This window comes from Bactrocera tryoni, unplaced genomic scaffold (assembly GCF_016617805.1).
Source record: "Bactrocera tryoni isolate S06 unplaced genomic scaffold, CSIRO_BtryS06_freeze2 scaffold_79, whole genome shotgun sequence".
In the NCBI taxonomy this organism is placed as follows: domain Eukaryota; kingdom Metazoa; phylum Arthropoda; class Insecta; order Diptera; family Tephritidae; genus Bactrocera; species Bactrocera tryoni.
In genome coordinates, this window is record NW_024396448.1 from 53,288 (window position 1) to 71,351 (window position 18,064).

Consider the following 18,064-nt stretch of genomic DNA (forward strand, 5'->3'; position numbering starts at 1 on the left):
TTCCAAGGGCCTTAGACCTTGGTCTGCAGACTGCGATGCAGTCGATTAGTAGGTGCTCCGGGGTTTCAGGTTCCCTGTCGCAGAACCGGCAGTTAGCGCAAGGGCCCGAGTTTAGTCCTTGGGAGGTTGACCTAAACCTATTAAGGTTGTACCCCCCTATTAGCAACTTGGCATGCCGCATGCCATGCGCCCGTTGCCAATGACCTTCTCTGCCCACTCTCTATTCCTTACGGAGCAGCTCCTTTATAGCGTGGGGGCCCACCCCAGTGAACGGTTCGGGCCCTACCATATTTGTGGAAGCTGCGTAGCGGGCGAGCTCTCAGCCAGTTCATTGCCGGCTATGCCTCTATGATCCGGTACCCAAATTAGGTGTACTTGGTTCAATTCAGATAGGCTGTTTAGCCGTTCTCTTCACTCCTGCACTAGCAGCGATTTGATCTCGTAAGAGAAGATCGCTTTTAGTGCCGCTTTGCTATCGCTGAATATGGTTATTCGCTCATTTCGATAGCCGCGATGGAGGTTTATCTCTATACACTGACTTATGGCCAAGACTTCGGCCTGGAAGATACTGAGGAATCTGCCCATCGGTATGGATAGCCTTGTGCGTGGACCAGCGATCCCTGCACCAATACCTTCCGACGTCTTCGAGCCGTCAGTGTACCACTTTAGTGTACTATCCCTCAGCGCCAGTTCAAGAGTGGAGTCATTCCACTCGCTCTTGCTGCCGAGGGTAACCTTGAACTTCCTCGTGAAATTTATTGTTTTTGTAATCCCGTTCCTCGGGAGAAGGGCAATTGGATTGTTGCCACTTATCATCTTCATCCTCTGGGACGAGATTATTTTCCCTTTGCCGCATCCCTCTGCCGTTATTTGCAGGAGTGAATGCTTGGCTACTTGGTCAATCACTATGTGGAGCGGTGTGAGTTCCAGCAGGACCTCCAGCGCCGCCGTTGGGCAGGTTCGCATAGCGTCCGTCATGCAGACGCATACTAGCCGCTGAAGCTTCGATAGTTCCATCACCACCGAGGCCCGTGCCGCCACAGAGGCCCAGGACACCTCTCCATATGTGACTATCGGTCGCATAATCATGGTGTACAACCACCTGACAATCCTTGGCTTGCAACACCAGGATTTTCCTGCCAGCCGATTGCACACCATTAGTGCCTTTGTCGCCTTGACCAGGGTTTGGTTCACATGCTGCTTCCACCGCAAAGTGGAATCCAGCGTGAGACCAAGATATTTTACCTTGCTGGTCATCTCGATCTCTTTACCCCCAAGTGTGAGGTTCCTAAGCCCGGGTAGGGATCTTCGCCTCGTGAACGGGACGATGGTAGTCTTCGAGGGGTTGATACTCAGTTCAACTCCTATGCACCACTCCTTTGCCAGGTTTAGACCTCGTTGCACTAGGTCACAGAGAGTGTCCTCGAACTTGCCTCTCGCTATAATCACTATATCGTCCGCTTATCATTGGCAGCGGATACCGTTGTCGGTTAGCAGTGCTAACAAGTCGTCCACAACAAGGCTCCATAGCAGGGGCGATAGTACACCACCCTGCGGAGAGCCTCTTGTTGTGCCGAGACGAATCTTAGTGCCCCCTGCTGTGGTCTCAGCAACCCTGGTGCGCAGTACCGCCTCTATCCATCTGCGCACTGGTGCTGGCACATTCCTACCCTCCAGTGCCATGGCTACACTTCTATGAGATGTGTTGTCAAAAGCTCCCTCGATATCCAAAAAGGCGCATAGCATAACTTCCCCTTTCTCCAGTGAACTCTCTATCTCGGAGGTCGACTGGTACAGAGCCGTGTTTGTTGATCTGCCAGCTCTGTATGCATGCTGAGCCGCATGCAGGGGTGCAGTCTTCAGCTCCTTCGACCTTAAATGATGATATCTTCTCCATAGTTTTCAGTAGGAAGGAGGTTAGGCTAATTGGCCTAAAAGATTTAGCCAAAGAGTAGTCCTTCCTACCTACTTTCGGTATGAAGATTACCTCAGCTGACCTCCGGGAAGTGAGCACCCAAGAGCTCTGTAGCTCTGTCCTCAGCGCTGGTCGTGAATGTCCCGTCATTCCTTTTGATGTCTAGCACTGTGTCCGTCTTCCCTTTAGCCAAAGCTTTGTGCAGCCTGGCAGCTTCTGGTGTGGAGGAGACGTTTTCACAGAATCTCCTAAAGCTAGCCTGTTTAGCAGACCTGATCTCTTTATTGTACAGTGTCAGGTTGCTCCTATATTCTTCCCAGACCCCTGTACGTTTCTTCTTCTTCTTAATTGGCGTAGACACCGCTTACGCGATTATAGCCGAGTTAACAACAGCGCGCCAGTCGTTTCTTCTTTTCGCTGCGTGGCGCCAATTGAATATTCCAAGCGAAGCCAGGTCCTTCTCCACTTGGTCCTTCCAACGGAGTGGAGGTCTTCCTCTTCCTCTGCTTCCCCCGGCAGGTACTCCGTCGAATACTTTCAGAGCTGGAGTGTTTTCATCCATCCGGACAACATGACCTAGCCAGCGTAGCCGCTGCCTTTTAATTCGCTGAACTATGTCAATGTCGTCATATATCTCGTACAGCTCATCGTTCCATCGGATGCGATATTCGCCGTGGCCAATGCGCAAAGGACCATAAATCTTTTGCAGAATTTTTCTCTCGAAAACTCGTAACGTCGACTCATCGGTTGCTGTCATCGCCCAAGCCTCTGCACCATATAGCAGGACGGGAATTATGAGCGACTTATAGAGTTTAGCTTTTGTTAGTCGAGAGAGGACTTTACTTTTCAATTGCCTACTCAGTCCGAAGTAGCACCTGTTGGCAAGAGCAATCCTGCGTTGGATTTCCAGGCTGACATTATTAGTGGTGTTAATGCTGGTTCCTAAATAGACGACATTATCTTCATAGTTATGACTGTCAACAGTGACGTGAGAGCCAAGTCGCGAGTGCGACGACTGTTTGTTTGATGACAGGAGATATTTCGTTTTGCCCTCGTTCACTACCAGACCCATTTTCTGTGCTTCCTTGTCCAGCCTAGAGAAAGCAGAACTAACGGCGCGGGTTTTGAGGCCGATGATATCAATATCGTCGGCATACGCCAGCAGCTGTACACTCTTATAGAAGATGGTACCTTCTCTGTTTAGTTCAGCAGCTCGAACTATTTTCTCCAGGAGCAGGTTGAAGAAGTCGCACGATAGGGAGTCGCCTTGTTTGGAACCTCGTTTGGTATCGAACGGCTCGGAGAGGTCCTTCCCGATCCTGACGGAGCTTTTCGTGTTGTTCAACGTCAGTTTACACAGCCGTATTAGTTTTGCGGGGATACCAAATTCAGACATCGCGCCCCTGTACGTTTAGCCTTATTAAATAGGCTGCGTACCTTCTTCCTTAGGTCTACGAGTTTCCTTGTCCACCGGGAGCAATTGTGCTTGTCTGTGGGTACTCCTAAGGGGCAGCTGTCATTGTACGCGTTAGTGATGGACCCGTTAAGCACGGTCAATCTGCTCTCCATTCCCGGGACCGTGGCGCTGCTGTCAGTCTGCCCCACCCTCTTCAATCCCTCATCTAGCCTCTCCCTGAAGGCACTCCAATTGGTCCTTCGCGGGTTGCGTCTAGGAGGGAATAGCTTGACCCGTGCCCTCAGCGCAAACCTTACAATTCTATGGTCCGACACTGGGGTAACGAACCGCTACACCGCAATCGACCAAACGATAAGAGATCAAATAAAGTATTCTTTAATACATTTAATTAAAAAATGTATATGTCCTTAACCTTGTAAATAATTTTATTTTTATTGTCAACTAAAATACAAAAATTTTGTTCATATAAATATTATTATTTTTTAATTTTTAATGAGATATTCCATTCATTGCATTCTTGTTTATGTCCTTTATTACTAAAAATTATAAAAAACTTAAAATTTTAAAAAATTTTGCTCACATTTCCATAAATTTGGCTATTACGATTGGTAGTTTGCGTTCGAACGACGATTCGAACGAACGGATACGTTTATATACTCGTTCACGTATGTCATCATTCCAGATCACGATAGAAGCGTTACGATCACGTACGTCATAATACGAAATACAGGCTTTTACGTGACGAGTGAGTGATACGTTCACGGATGTAACGATTCGACCCCAGGTTTGTAACATCGTAGGTTGCTTCAATCCAAAGTCGAAAACATTTAAAATGCATTCTTGATAACTATCATTATTTCATCTATTAAGGGGCTATACCAGTGTGACGCATGAAAAATTAGGCGATTTTCGGGAATTTTTTTAAAAGAAAGTACTAGATTGAATGTTTCGAAGTTTTATGGACGTAATAAAGTATATTTTTAGCTATATTAAAAAAAAAAAATTTACAAAAATATTGAAAAATAACGGAGTTATGTGCTGTCTGCGGAAGTGCCAAAAAAAAAAGTGCCTCAACTGCTGGCATGATTCCGGTCGATTGTGTAGTTGAAACAAAAAAATTCAAAATGTTTATTAAACTTAAATATATTTTCTATACAATGAACTACGATCTTTGAAAAATATCAAAAATTACGAAAATGGCGTAATTTAAAAGCAAAAATCGTTTTTTTTACGAAAAAAATGGTTTTTTTTTTAATGTCAAATTGACAAATATCAACCAATCAAAATGACCGTAGTCTATTGTATAGCAAATGTATTCAACTATATCCAGTTTTAATTTTAAGTCGATCGGTCAATTTCTCGTTGAGTTATAACGTCAGCAATTTTGAAAAATGTCGTTTCGCTGTTTAGAACGCTGCCATTCAGAAACTATTTGCGACCTCACCGATTCACAGGATATTTTTTAATATATAAACTATCGAAAAAGCAAACAAAAAAAAATTTGAAAGTGTCACACTGGTATAGCCCCTTAAAGAATAAAATGGTTCCTCATTTTAACGAGAATATTTATGAGTCTGCAACTAACATTGTTTTCTAAATAGAATTTTTCGTTTAAAATTTTTTTGATTGAAAATAGTTGAAAATTGTAATACTAAAAAATAGTTATGTTGATCTGAAGTTGAATTGCTTTAACTTAATTCAACCGAGCGAAAATGAAAACCGTTATAGGGGTATAATATTTTCAGATTGTTTGTTTACAGCGCCATTGAACAGTTTTCCCAAGACTTCTTTGAAACGATCTCCACAAGAAAGCCCACCGTCGGTCAACTGTTCATTTGCTGATGAATGGAGGCTTAGATCTGCGCATTCGAAAATTTGAATTTTCAAACATAAAAATATGCGAAAAATAAAATACCTGTTAATAATACTATTAATTTCAATTAGAAAGACACAAAAAGAGAATGAGTCGTGCAAAGAAAGAATTTATTAATTGCGAAAGCTTAAAGTCAAAACGGTTATTCAAAAATTTGACGAAATCTTATTCGTATATTTTTATCACGACAGAAAATCGCATAGGCAGATACTTTGCGATGGTACGCGAACGACACACAAAAATTCATAACAAACCAAACAGTACCTGTAACAAACAAAAATAGCGTAATAGCTACAGTGTTGAAAACAAGTTCCAACTTAAGGGGGTATTCTAGCCTGAATTTCAGTGTCGTAAAAAAAGGCAATTAATATTTTTACCATCCATTTTTTTATTAGTTGTTTGTTAATTTTAGAAGAGTACAGAAAAAAATCAAAAACTAAAAAACCTAAAAAAATTCAAAAGTTATGAGCTGGCGAAGTGGGGGGTCTCTAAAAATTTCCACGTGACCATACCCATGATTTCAACCCTTCTAGTTATCTGAAACCAAAAAAAAAAAAAAATTATTAATCTTGAATAGAAAGTGGGAAAAAATTTGTTTCACAAAATGGCGACTGCCTAAAAAAAAAGTTTTTTTGGATCACTTTTTCTGACTATTTCGAATTTTTTAAAAATAATAAAAATAAAAATTTGGGGATGGGGCTAGTTCCAACCATAGACAAGCCTATAAAGACGACTCTATAAAATTTTCAAGTAAATCGATCCAGTAGAACCTGAGAAATCCTGGGGATCGTTCCGAAATTGTCAGTTTTGAGAAAAACGCGTTTAAAATTTCGTGTAATGTCTTTTGTTCGATTAGTTTCGGTCGAACCAGTTTGGATGCCGCCGGGTCAGAAAAATGCCTATATCTCCCAAAATAATTTGAATTTTGAAAAATCCTCTTGTACACATATTCTTGATTAGTTAAACTTTGAAAATATAAAAAAAAATTCGATTTTTTTTAAATTTCTGGACCAGAACATCCCCTTAATTTGAGATGATTATATGGTATCTCCACAACAACGCTATAAAAATATTATGCCAATCACAAAATCTTCGCTAGCGGAGCCGCGGGCTTAGACCTAATAAAACAATAATATTAAAATTACATTTAATAAAACTAAATTTCAATGACATTTTAGCTAGCACCAAGTTTTTTTTGTACATTATTGTGAAACTACTTTTCAAACGTTAATGCTTTTCAATTTTCAATTTTGATACAGATGCCAAGTTTGCTTTTTCGAACAGTTTGCATCATGCATGCTGCGCAATTTGCATTAGCGATCACGACCCATATTAGGTTCAACAGAGTGCGGTAGCTTCTTCTTCTTCTCCTTTAACAGCGTAGACACCGCTTACGCGGTTATAGCTAAGTTAACAACAGCGCTCCAGCCGTTTCTTCTTTCCGCTACGTGGCGCCAATTGGATATTCCAAGCGAAGCCAGGTCCTTCTCCACTTGGTCCTTTCAACGGATTGGAGGTCTTCTTTTTCCTTTGCTTCCTCCGGCGGGTACTGCGTCGAATACTTTCAGAGCTGGGGTGTTTTCATCCATCCGGACAACATGACCTAGCCAGCGTAGCCGCTGTCTTTTAATTCGCTGAACTATGTCAATGTCGTCATATATCTCATACAGCTCATCGTTCCATCGAATGCGATATTCGCAGTGGCCAACGCGCAAAGGACCCTAAATCTTTCGCAGAACTTTTCTCTCGAAAACTCGCAACGTCGACTCATCAGTTGTCATCGTCCAGACCTCTGCACCATATAGCAGGACGGGTATTGTGAGTGACTTATGGAGTTTGGTTTTTGTTCGTCGAGAGAGGACTTTTTTTTCAAAATAATTTTATTTATTGTATCTGCTTTTTCTTAAAGCCTAACAATAAGTAATAAAATCGTAAATCTATTTAAAAACTAGACAGACTCAAGCCAGTGATTGAGCCGTTTTGGTGATACGTCGCTCTTTAATACGCAGGCATATCTCTTCTTTTAAGTCGTGTTTGATCGCAGGAATGTACCAAAGCATTAGCCAAAGGGTCTGGGTGATCTCGGAGTTTAGATATATATTTAATTCTGCTGTCTTCTACTTCTTTTTTTACCATAGGAATACCAAGGTCTTTATGGATATTTTCGTTACGCATGTACCATGGTGAACACGTTTTTGTTCTAAGCGTGCACAGGTCGTACCCCACAGTTGAATGCCATACATCCAAATCGGCCTTATGACCGCATTATATAAAAGCACTTTGTTATCTAGGCTAAGTTTGGAATTTTTATTTAAAAGCCAGTTTAAATTTGCAGCTCTAATCTTCATACATGTTGTTTTACTAGAGACATGTTTTCTCCACGTGAGCCTTCTATCTAGGTGAATACCAAGATATGTTACTTCGTTCGCTTGGGGTACTAAAATATTGTTTATTTTTACTGCCGGGCATATCTTTGGTCTTAGCGAAAATGTAATATGCTTACACTTCAGTTCATTTATGTTTATACGCCAGTTCGCTAGCCACTCTTCGACAGAACTTAAATGCTTCGCTAATATTCGTGATGCTAAAATGTGGCATTTGTTACGGCTCACTATAGCTGTGTCATCCGCAAAAGTTGAAGTTAATACATTAATAGCTGTTGGAAGATCTGCTGTATATATGATGTATCCGTATAGTGTTGGGCCTAAAACACTGCCCTGTGGTACACCAGCCCTTATCTGTCGTTCATCAGATATGAAATCTCCCACTTTTACCATAAATTTTCTATTTGTTAAGTAAGATTCCAAGGTTTTATACAATTCTAAAGGTAGAATTTTTTTAATCTTATATAAAAGACCTTCGTGCCACACCTTATCAAACGCTTGAGCTACTTCTAGAAATATTGCTGAACAGTACTCCCTGTGCTCAAATGCTTTCCTTATCTCGTTAGTAATTCTATTTACTTGCTCTATTGTGCCATGTTTCGCACGAAATCCGTATTGATGCATTGGTATTGTGTTATTTACGTGGAGGAAAGGAGACATCTTTGATAGTAATACTTTTTCAAATACTTTTGAAAGACGTGGTAGAAGACTTATTGGTCTGTATGAAGACGGCTGTGTTAAGTCTTTCCCAGGTTTATCTATCAAGATAATTTGCGACTTTTTCCATGAAATTGGATAGTATCCGAAACTAAGAATTGCATTGAAGAGCAAAGAGAACACCTCTACAGCAATAATTGGTAACTCAATTAGTATTTTTGGGGAAATTTTATCATTTCCCGGCGACTTTTTTGGATTAAGTTCTTTGATGATACCAATGATTTCAGAAGGTGAAGTCATAAGAGACTCGAGTGACTCTTTAGCTGTGTGGGGTAAGATTGGCAGCTTAAAGTTGTTCTTTGGCAAATTGGGTTGAAATTAATTTTTCTAGGTGGTTTGCAAAGCAATTAGCCTTTTCCTCGTCATTTCGAGCCCAATTTCCACCCAAGTCTCGTATAGGCAAGTTGGAGTTAGTTGGTGGCTTCATGGACTTTTGGGCTGTCCAAAGGGAATTTTGCTTGTTTGAATTTGGGCACAGCTTCTTTATATACATTTCGGTGTTCAATTCTTCCTCACGTTTGAGCGCTTTTTTTAATTTACGTACAACAGCTTTCAATTGAAGCTGAGTGGAGGGGGAGCGATTTATCTGCCATTCCCGTTTTGCACGCCTTTTTTTCATTTACAAGCATCTCTATTTCTTTATTAGAGATTTTTCTGAGACCAAGCGGATGAAAGCTTTTGTTTGGTGTTGCTAAGACAGCTGCGCTGGTTATTATATCATTGACTTCTCTTATACTTTCGTTAATATCTCTTCCTGTATTTATTTTGTACTCAATATTAATGTGGCTACTGACGTATTTTTTATACTCGGCTGTGGTACTTTGTTTCTATTAAATATATTTACAACTGTCTTAATTCCAAAACCACATTCTTCCAATGCTTCTTTGACTTCACTAGAGTCTAGGGCGGACTCTATACCCTTGATTACAACAACTAGGCCCTTAGAGCTCTTCAGTTGATACGAATAATAATTTTTGTTTTTATTTGACAAAAATTTAACTATGTCCATAAAACTTTTTTCAGTGTAGGACTGAATTTTTGCTTCATCTAGACTGCCTTTTTTCAAAGGCACTAAATATATGGAAATTGTTAGTACCTACAATTTTACTTAATTCAGCAACGAGAGCATTACTGCTACGTTCGCGCAAATATATTGGAGGTGGTTTGGCATTAACGACTGTGGTGGTACCCTTCGCATCGTCGTCTGATCCATTGCTTAGTAAGGCAAACCTATTGCCATTTAAAACTTCCGGTTTATTCTTTATTGGTGTACCGCCTTGAAATTTATTGGGATTGACCGCTGACTTTGAAGGACTTAATTTCCTTTTAATGTTGATGTAGAGGTCAATGCCAGTTTGTACAGACTGGCCTTTTTTTATTGGTACATTCTCACCTTGCTTTATGTTGTTCTTCGCTGCCTGCGTACTTGCAGGTACCTGCTTAGTTGTTGGTGTGATCACGTTTGCTGCTAGCCGTTGTTGACTGCCGTTCTCTTCTGCTTTTGCTTTTTGAAAGCTCTGCTTATGGTGCTGGTCAGTTGGTCGCTGCGATGACTCATCCTTTTCACCGTCGCTTTGTTTGTTAGTAGGAGCTGAACTCGCAGGCTCTACAAAGCTGAAGTAGTCATTCAGAGAATGCCTACGGCCTTGTTGGTGGGGCTGCGCTGCGCTCATGCTTTTGTATTTTTTTTTGTTTTATTTCCCACTTATAATTTGTTATTTTATTATGTTTATTGTTTGTAAGAAGTTTACGATTTTTTATGTTTTGATTTTCACTTTCGGCGTTATTGGCTAACGCTTGCACTTAATGCACTTTTTTTAATATTTGTTTATTTATTTTTATTTTTATTTTTATTTTTTTTTTTCGAAAGTTTCTGCGGAGCGCATAAAAGCACGTCCGTTTAGATTGAAAACTCGAACAGAAAAAAAGCAAAAAACAAAACCAGAGAAGACTTAGCTTCTCAATTGCCTACTCAGTCCGAAGTAGCACCTGTTGGCAAGAGTTATCCTGCGTTGGATTTTCAGGCTGACATTGTTGGTGGTGTTTACGCTGGTTCCAAGATAGACGAAATTATCTATGACTTCAAAGTTCAAAGTCAACACTGACGTGAGAACCAAGTCGCTAGTGCGACGACTGTTTGGTTGATGACAGGTTACTGCCAGACCCATTTGCTTTGCTTCCTTGTCCAGCCTGGAGAGAGCAGAACTAACGGCGCGGGTGTTGAGGCCGATGATATCAATATCATCGGCATACGCCAGCAGCTGTACACTCTTATAGAAGATGGTACCTTCTCTTTTTAGTTCTGCAGCTCGAACCATTTTCTCCAGAAGCAGGTTGAAAAAGTCGCACGATAGGGAGTCGCCTTGTCTGAAACTTCGTTTGGTATCGAACGGCTCGGAGAGGTCCTTCCCGATCCTGACGGAGCTTTTAGTGTTGCTCAACGTCGGTTTACACAGCCGTATTAGTTTTGCGGGGATACCAAACTCAGACATCGCGGCATAAAGGCAGCTCCTTTTCGTGCTGTCGAAAGCAGCTTTGAAATCGACGAAGAGGTGGTGTGCGTCGATTCTCCTTTCACGGGTTTTTTTCCAAAATTTGGCGCATGGTGAATATCTGGTCGGTTGTTGATTTGCCACGTCTAAAACCACACTGATAAAGTCCAATCAGTTTGTTGACGGCGGGCTTTAATATTTCACACAATACGCTCGGTAGAACCTTATACCCGATGTTGAGGAGGCTAATCCCACGGTAGTTGGCGCAGATTGTGGGGCCTCCTTTTTTATGGATTGGGCATTGCACACTTAAATTCCAATCGTTGGGCATGCTTTCGTCCGACCATATTTTACAAAGAAGCTGATGCATGGTCCTTATCAGTTCTTCGCCGCCATGTTTGAATAGCTCGGCCGGCAATCCGTCGGCCCCTGCCGCTTTGTTGTTCTTCAGGCGGGCAATTGCTATTCCAACTTCTTCATGGCCGGGTAATGGAAAGTCTGCTCCATCGTCATCGATTGGGGAACCGGGTTCTCCTTCTCCTGGTGTTGTGCGTTCACTGCCATTCAGCAGGCTGGAGAAGTGTTCCCTCCATAATTTAAGTATGCTCTGGGCATCGGTGACTAGATCACCTTTGGGGGTTCTACAAGAGTATGCTCCGGCCTTGAAACCTTCTGTAAGCCGCCGCATTTTTTCGTAGAATTTTCGAGCATTACCCCTGTCGGCCAGCTTATCAAGCGTCTCGCTTCCCTCTTCAACTCTCGGTATCTATCCCATCCCGCACGTGTTGTAGTCAATCGTAACGTTGCGAGGTAGGCAGTCTGTTTTCTCTCCGCTGCGACACGGCACTCCTCGTCGTACCAGCTGTTCTTTTGCATTTTCCGAAAACCAATGGTTTCGGTTGCAGCTGTACGTAAGGAGTTTGAAATGCCGTCCCACAGTTCTTTTATACCGAGTTGTTGACGTGTGCTCTCAGAGAGCAGGAGTGCGACCCGAGTAGAAAATCGTTCCGCTTTCTGTTGCGATTGCGGCTTCTCGACGTCGAACCTTCCTTGTGTTTGTTGACGTGTGTTTTTTGCTGCACAGAGGCGGGTGCGAATCTTAGCTGCAACAAGATAGTGGTCCGAGTCGATGTTAGGACCTCGGAGCGTACGCACGTCTAGAACACTGGAGACGAGTCTTCCGCCTATCACAACATGGTCGATCTGGTTGGTGGCTTCTTGATCCGGAGACAGACAGGTAGCTTGATGTATTTTCTTGTGCTGGAATCTAGTATTACAGATAACCATATTTCGGGCCCCAGCGAAGTCGATCAGATTCAACCCATTTGAGGATGTTTTGTCGTGGAGGCTGAATTTACCGACCGTGGTGCCAAAGATACCTTCTTTGCCCACTCTGGCGTTAAAATCGCCAAGCACGATTTTGACATCGAGGCGGGGGCAGCTCTCATAAGTGCGCTCCAAGCGCTCATAGAAGGCATCTTTGGTCATATCATCCTTCTCTTCCGTCGGTGCGTGTGCGCAAATCAGCGATATGCTGCGGAACCTCGCTTTGTTGCGGATTGTGGCTAGACGCTCATCCACCGGAGTGAATGATAGTACTTGGCGACGGAGGCTCAAGTACTACTACGAATCCCACACCTAACTTGCGCTCCTTTATATGGCCACTGTAGTAAAAACCACAAGGACCTATTCGTCTTTGTCCTTGTCCCTTCCATCGCATTTCTTGGACAGCGGTGATGTCAGCCTTCACTCTAACGATGACATCAACCAGCTGGGCAGTCGCACCTTCCCAATTAAGGGACCGGACATTCCAGGTGCATGCCTTCAATTCGTAGTGCTTGTTTCGTTTGCTATGGTCGTCATCAAAAGGGCAGTCTCTCATCCGAGGCTGTTGTTGCTTTTTCATTGGTATGATTTTTTTTATGTAGAAGTTCAAGTTCAAGTTTGGGACGCCACGTAAAAAAGGAAAGGAAGGAAAGTCTTTCCACTGTTGTAAATTCGGTTATAACTGCGTAGGCGATGTCAACGCCAATCAAAAAGAAGAAAGTGAATGCCGCAAGGACCTACCCGTCTCAGTCCTTTTCTCGTCCATCGCTCTTCTTGGATGGATATCCTTAATGAGTTTGCCGTGGTCGTCAAGGGAGTCTCTATCCGAGCCTGTGTTTTTCCTTTTGATTAGGTCGTTTTTTACGTGGCGAATCCCTAACCCGGCGCACAATCCTTACATGTAGCTTCTTCAGTGCAGCAAAAACTGCAAACATTTCAAGTGCTCATTATCCAACTGCTGTAATGGATTGGAAGAGAGTCTCCTGTAAAGGCGTCACATGTATTCACTTTGAAGAGATTTTCAATCTGAATTTATCACACTTTATCAGCAGGATATCTTAGAAGGCGTGGTAAATCAGTTAAGATTTACTCTCTTCGATCGAAGGCATTGAATCTTCTAGCAAGATTGTTGTTGTTGTAGCGAGTTTCTAGTTCGGAAGGAAAGTAACATGTTACATGTCATCGAGGTCACTTAACAGGAGGCCCGGGAAACGAGCTGTTTCGATGGGGGGCCAAAGGGAAAAAGAGGTTAACTGAGTTAGTTTCATGGGTCATGCCAGGAGGTGATTAGTATGGTGCGGGGACTCTTTGCATGCAAGACATGAATTGGGTATGTCAGTCTAAAATGAAGCTGCGCTAGGGTCACTCTTGTTTCACGCTGCAATTCGAGCTCGAATATTACTCCTAAAAGTTTAGGATGGTTGACCGTCAGAATTCTGACTCCGTCGGCGGAAGTTATGTATGTACTCCTTCGTTAGTAATATAGGATAGCCAGTGGACTTAGTAGGGCAAGATTTAGGCTCCTAGCAGTGAAGAAGCGAGAAAATTCTGGGAGATAGACGGTCACAAATTTAGCACATCCCACCTATTCCATACCCGGTGTCATTATCGCACAATCATCTGCGTATAAGTTTAAAGAGACTCCTTCTGGTGGTTCTAGCAGCTTCGAAATAGAGTTATTGAGCAGTAGTGAGGAGAGGACACCACTCTACGGCACCCCCTGTTTAATTCTCCTCCCTTTAGAATGATCATCTCGAAATAATACCGCTGATTGTTGACTGCTCAGATAGTTCATGGTCCACCTCTTAAGTCCTGGAGGGGGCTTAGTTTGTTCGATGTCCTCAAGTAGCGCTGTATAGTTGACTGTGTCGAAGACTTTCGAAAAGTCTGCCGCTACTAGGACAGTTTTCTCGTAAAAGACCCTTGAAATGAGAATCGACACGCACCACCTCTTCGTCGATTTAAAGCTGTTTAACAGCACGAAAAGAAACCGCCTTTATGCCGCGATGTCTGAATTTTTTATCGCCGCAAAACTAATACGGCTGTGTAAACTGACGTTGAGCAACACCAAAAGCTCGGTCAGCCATTCGATACCAAACGAAGTTTCAGACAAGACGATTCCCTTTTGTGCGACTTCTTCAATCTATTCTTGGAGTCAGCCTCGAAATCCAACACAGAATAACTTGCCAACAGGTGTTACTTCGCTCTAAGTAGGAAATTGAAAACAAAAGCTAAAATTTATAAGTCACTCATTACACCCGTCCGGCTAAATGGTACAGAGACATAGACGATGACAACATCTGCTGGTAGAAGAAACGACTGCCGCGCTGTTGTCAACTCGGCTATAACAGCGTTAGCGGTGTCCAAGCCAATAAAGAAGAAGATGTCGTTATCATGCTTACTTTTTGTTGTTACTCTTCACAATCGCATTTTAGCGAAATTTAATTGAACAAAAAAATAGCACACATTTTGTTATTTGTACAAATATTAATTGTGAAATAATAAGAGCACGGCTGAACTTTGTCAAAGAACATTAGGAAAATAATCCTTTGAAGCGCTTAAACAAAGGCGAATCGTATTGGATCCGATGGCAACCATGTGTCCATCGCGACATGGGTGAGGCATATTACTCCAGATACACCAAAAAAATCGTTAAGCACGGCGGTGGTAGCGTGTTGGTCTAAGGACCATTTTCCTGGTATAGCGTTGGATCATTGGTGTGAATAGAAGGCAGAATTTACCAATTTTTATACCTCAATATTCTTGAAAATACTATAGAACCATTTGCGTTCGAATCGATTCGTCTGAGTTGGATTTTTTGTATGACAAAGATTCAAAGCACGCAGCTAAAAATGTGAAGAAATAGTTCACTGCAGAAAGCTGACCAATGTAAGGTCCCGATGCAAACCTCATTAAAAACTTATAGAGAAATGTTAAAATGCTCAGCGGTAAGTGAAGTTGGTGAAAAGTTTACCCCCAAAGTTTTTAATACAAATAGAGTAGTGCCTTTAAGATACGACATCTAACGTCTCAAAATAAGACGAAATCGGACTGTTACTTACCAAGTCACCGGATACCGAATATGTGGACCTGAGGACGTATGACTGACTTTTTTTCGGAAATGACTATAAATCTCTAAGTTAACTAATGCACCTTAGAATACGACTTTCCTGGTAGTAGGGTATCCTGGTGCTAAAAATGGGTAAAATCTGGTCATTGGTTCGCATAGGCACAAAATACTTAACAGAAGGTTTTTTCAAAACTCCGTTTGACTTAATGCCATATACAGGGTTTGTCCAGAAAGTAATATGATTGAGTCGATTAAAAAAAAAATTATTAAACCAATCATTACAATTCTTTAAAAACTTTCAAAATAGGGTCCTTTCGCGTCGATGCCGCGCTGTCAGCAAGATTTCTAAGTATTGAAGCCATCACGGAAAGCATTCTCCGGAATAGTCGCTTGCTGCTTGCATCCCCTCTGTCGTCTCAAAACGCTTGCCTTTCATCGTTATTTTCAGGCAAGGACACAAAAAAAAAGTCCGGGCCATATCTGAGCTGTCGGACGGCTGCGGAAGGGTTGGGATGCCGACCTTGGTTAGGTAGCTGTTCACAAGAAAGGCGGTGTAAGCCGGGGCGTTGCCGTGGTGAAACTTCCAATCGGCTGCGATGTATTGTCGGACCCAATGACTCTTCGTTTGAGTCTCTTGAGGATTTCCTCGTAAAACTTGTTCTTAACAGTTTGTCCAAGAGGAACAAATTCATGGTGGACGATGCCTTTTATTTCAAAAAAGGCAATTTCACTTTGGATTTGCTCATTCTTCCGGTCTTCATCAGAGACCTCTTCCCGGCTTCGTGCCACCGAAACACACCACTTCTTGCTTAAGCAACACTCACAGAAACACGTTTCCCGAAAATGTTTGTCCTGACTCTCTAGGTGCTCGGAGACAACTGACCACCAGCTCGTTCGTTAGCTAGGAACGCCCTCTACCGAATCCAGTCGGTGCGCGCACGCTCCGAAGTACAGCGGAAGGAAATCAGTCCTATTACTTTCCGGACAAACCCTGTATATCGGTCAAAATGTTAAATTTAGAGAGTATCTTTTTACTGCAACGAAATGTTTTTATGCCAAAAACATATAAAATCGACGAAATCTTTCACCTAATATGAAAGTGTTTCAGCACTTCACCATAAGAACGATTGTTTAAACATTAGTTAATGATGGACCGATCTGTCGGAAATCAAGTTCATCGCTGCCGTTTAAATCTTCCATTGTTTTGTGCAATGCTTCGAAAATATTTGTGAGTCATTATGTAATCATCTTAAATTTTGACTGATTTTTGTAACACTGCAGCTTTTAATTTTTTTTATTTTTAATTTTAAACTATGTATTGTGTTGTGATATTAAAAATATCTTACCGTTACCATATGGTGCGTCCAAGAAAAAACCGCCATGTTCAGTAGAAACAGTCAATATAATCGACATTAGTAGTCAACAATTACTGTAATCCTGCAGTACACATGTGTTGTTATTATTATTATTTTTTTAAATAATGAAATATAAAATACTCAAATGATTTCGCTATGAATTTTGAACACTAAGCTACCTTCGCACAAATTGTCAGCCAAATCGGTTCAAATAAGATAAATATATATAATTGTTATGCATTTGTTATCTGTTGTTTATTTTTAATAAAATAATCTATTTTTAATAAAATAATATATTTTTAATAAAATAATTATGTATTTTAACAGGGGCGCCTTCTCTGTCGTCAAACGTTGTGTTCAAAAATCAACACAATTCGAGTTCGCAGCGAAAATAATCAACACAAAGAAACTCACCGCAAGAGGTAAGAGAACTAAAATACTCGTTTAAATTTCACATTTCTTTGTATTCCCTCTTGTATATCGGGTACATTCAGCCTTATCGTAAACTTGGAGTGAATAAATCATCCCATAATTTTTTTCCTCGCGAACAAAAAATTCGTTTCATGAGTGTCGTGTGAAATAATCGAATTTCAATTATACTATGATAAACTTCGACAAGCAATCACATATGGTTTTGTTTTGATTAAATGGCATTGAAAAAGTTTCTCAACTTATAAAGCAGTTTATAATTTTATAACTGCATAAATTATGCATATAACAACGTTTCGATATGTAGGCAGTTTTGAACGAATAGTGGATTAAAAAAGAAACTTGACGTAGAAATCGCTTACGCGGTTATAGCCGAATTAACAACAGCGCACCAGTCGTTTCTTCTTTTCGCAATTCGGCGTCAAATAGAGATTCCAAGCGAAGTCAGGTCCTTCTGCACCTGGTCCCAACAAACTGAGTGGAGGTCTTCCTCTACCTCTGATTCCCCTGGCAGGTACTGCGTCGAATACTTTCAGAGCTGGAGTGTTTTCGTCCATTCGGACAACATGACCTAGCCAGCGTACCCGCTGTCTTTTAATTCGCTGAACTATGTCAATGTCGTCATATATCTTATACAGCTCATCGTTTCATCGAATGCGATATTCGCAGTGGCCAACGCGCAAAGGACCACAAATCTTTCGCAGAACTTTTCTCTCGAAAACTCGCAACGTTGACTCATCAGATGTTGTCATCGTCCATGCCTCTGCACCATATAGCAGGACGGGAATAATGAGTGACTTATAGAGTTCTATTTTTGTTCTTCGAAAGAGGACTTTACCTCTTAATTGCCTATTTAGTCCGACGTAGCACCTGTCCGCAAGAGTTATTCTGCGATGGATTTCGAGGCTGACGTTGTTGTTGGTGTTAATACTGGTACCAAGATAGACGAAGTTATCTACGACTTCGAAGTTATGACTGTCCGCTGTGTTTTTGAGCGCCGTAGAGTAAGGCAGAAGGCTTGTTCGCCTTCTCCTGGCGTTATGCATTCACTGCCCTTTAGCAGGCTGGAGAAGTTTTCCCTCCACA

The 18,064-nt window shown here is 41.8% G+C and overlaps 1 protein-coding gene across 11 annotated transcripts in view; it reads left to right on the forward strand.

The window, feature by feature from the left end:
- The window catches only part of LOC120781958 (calcium/calmodulin-dependent protein kinase type II alpha chain), a 171,611-nt gene that overhangs the window by 17,555 nt on the left and 135,992 nt on the right, over nt 1–18,064 (forward strand). For all 11 annotated transcript variants that reach the window (XR_005706197.1, XM_040114127.1, XM_040114128.1 and 8 more), the window contains exon 3: nt 16,877–16,971. Coding sequence is in view for 10 of the 11 variants with exons in the window: in XM_040114127.1 (XP_039970061.1) it covers nt 16,877–16,971 (95 nt within the window). In the remaining variant the exon portion in view is untranslated. The remainder of the gene's footprint in view (nt 1–16,876; nt 16,972–18,064) is intronic.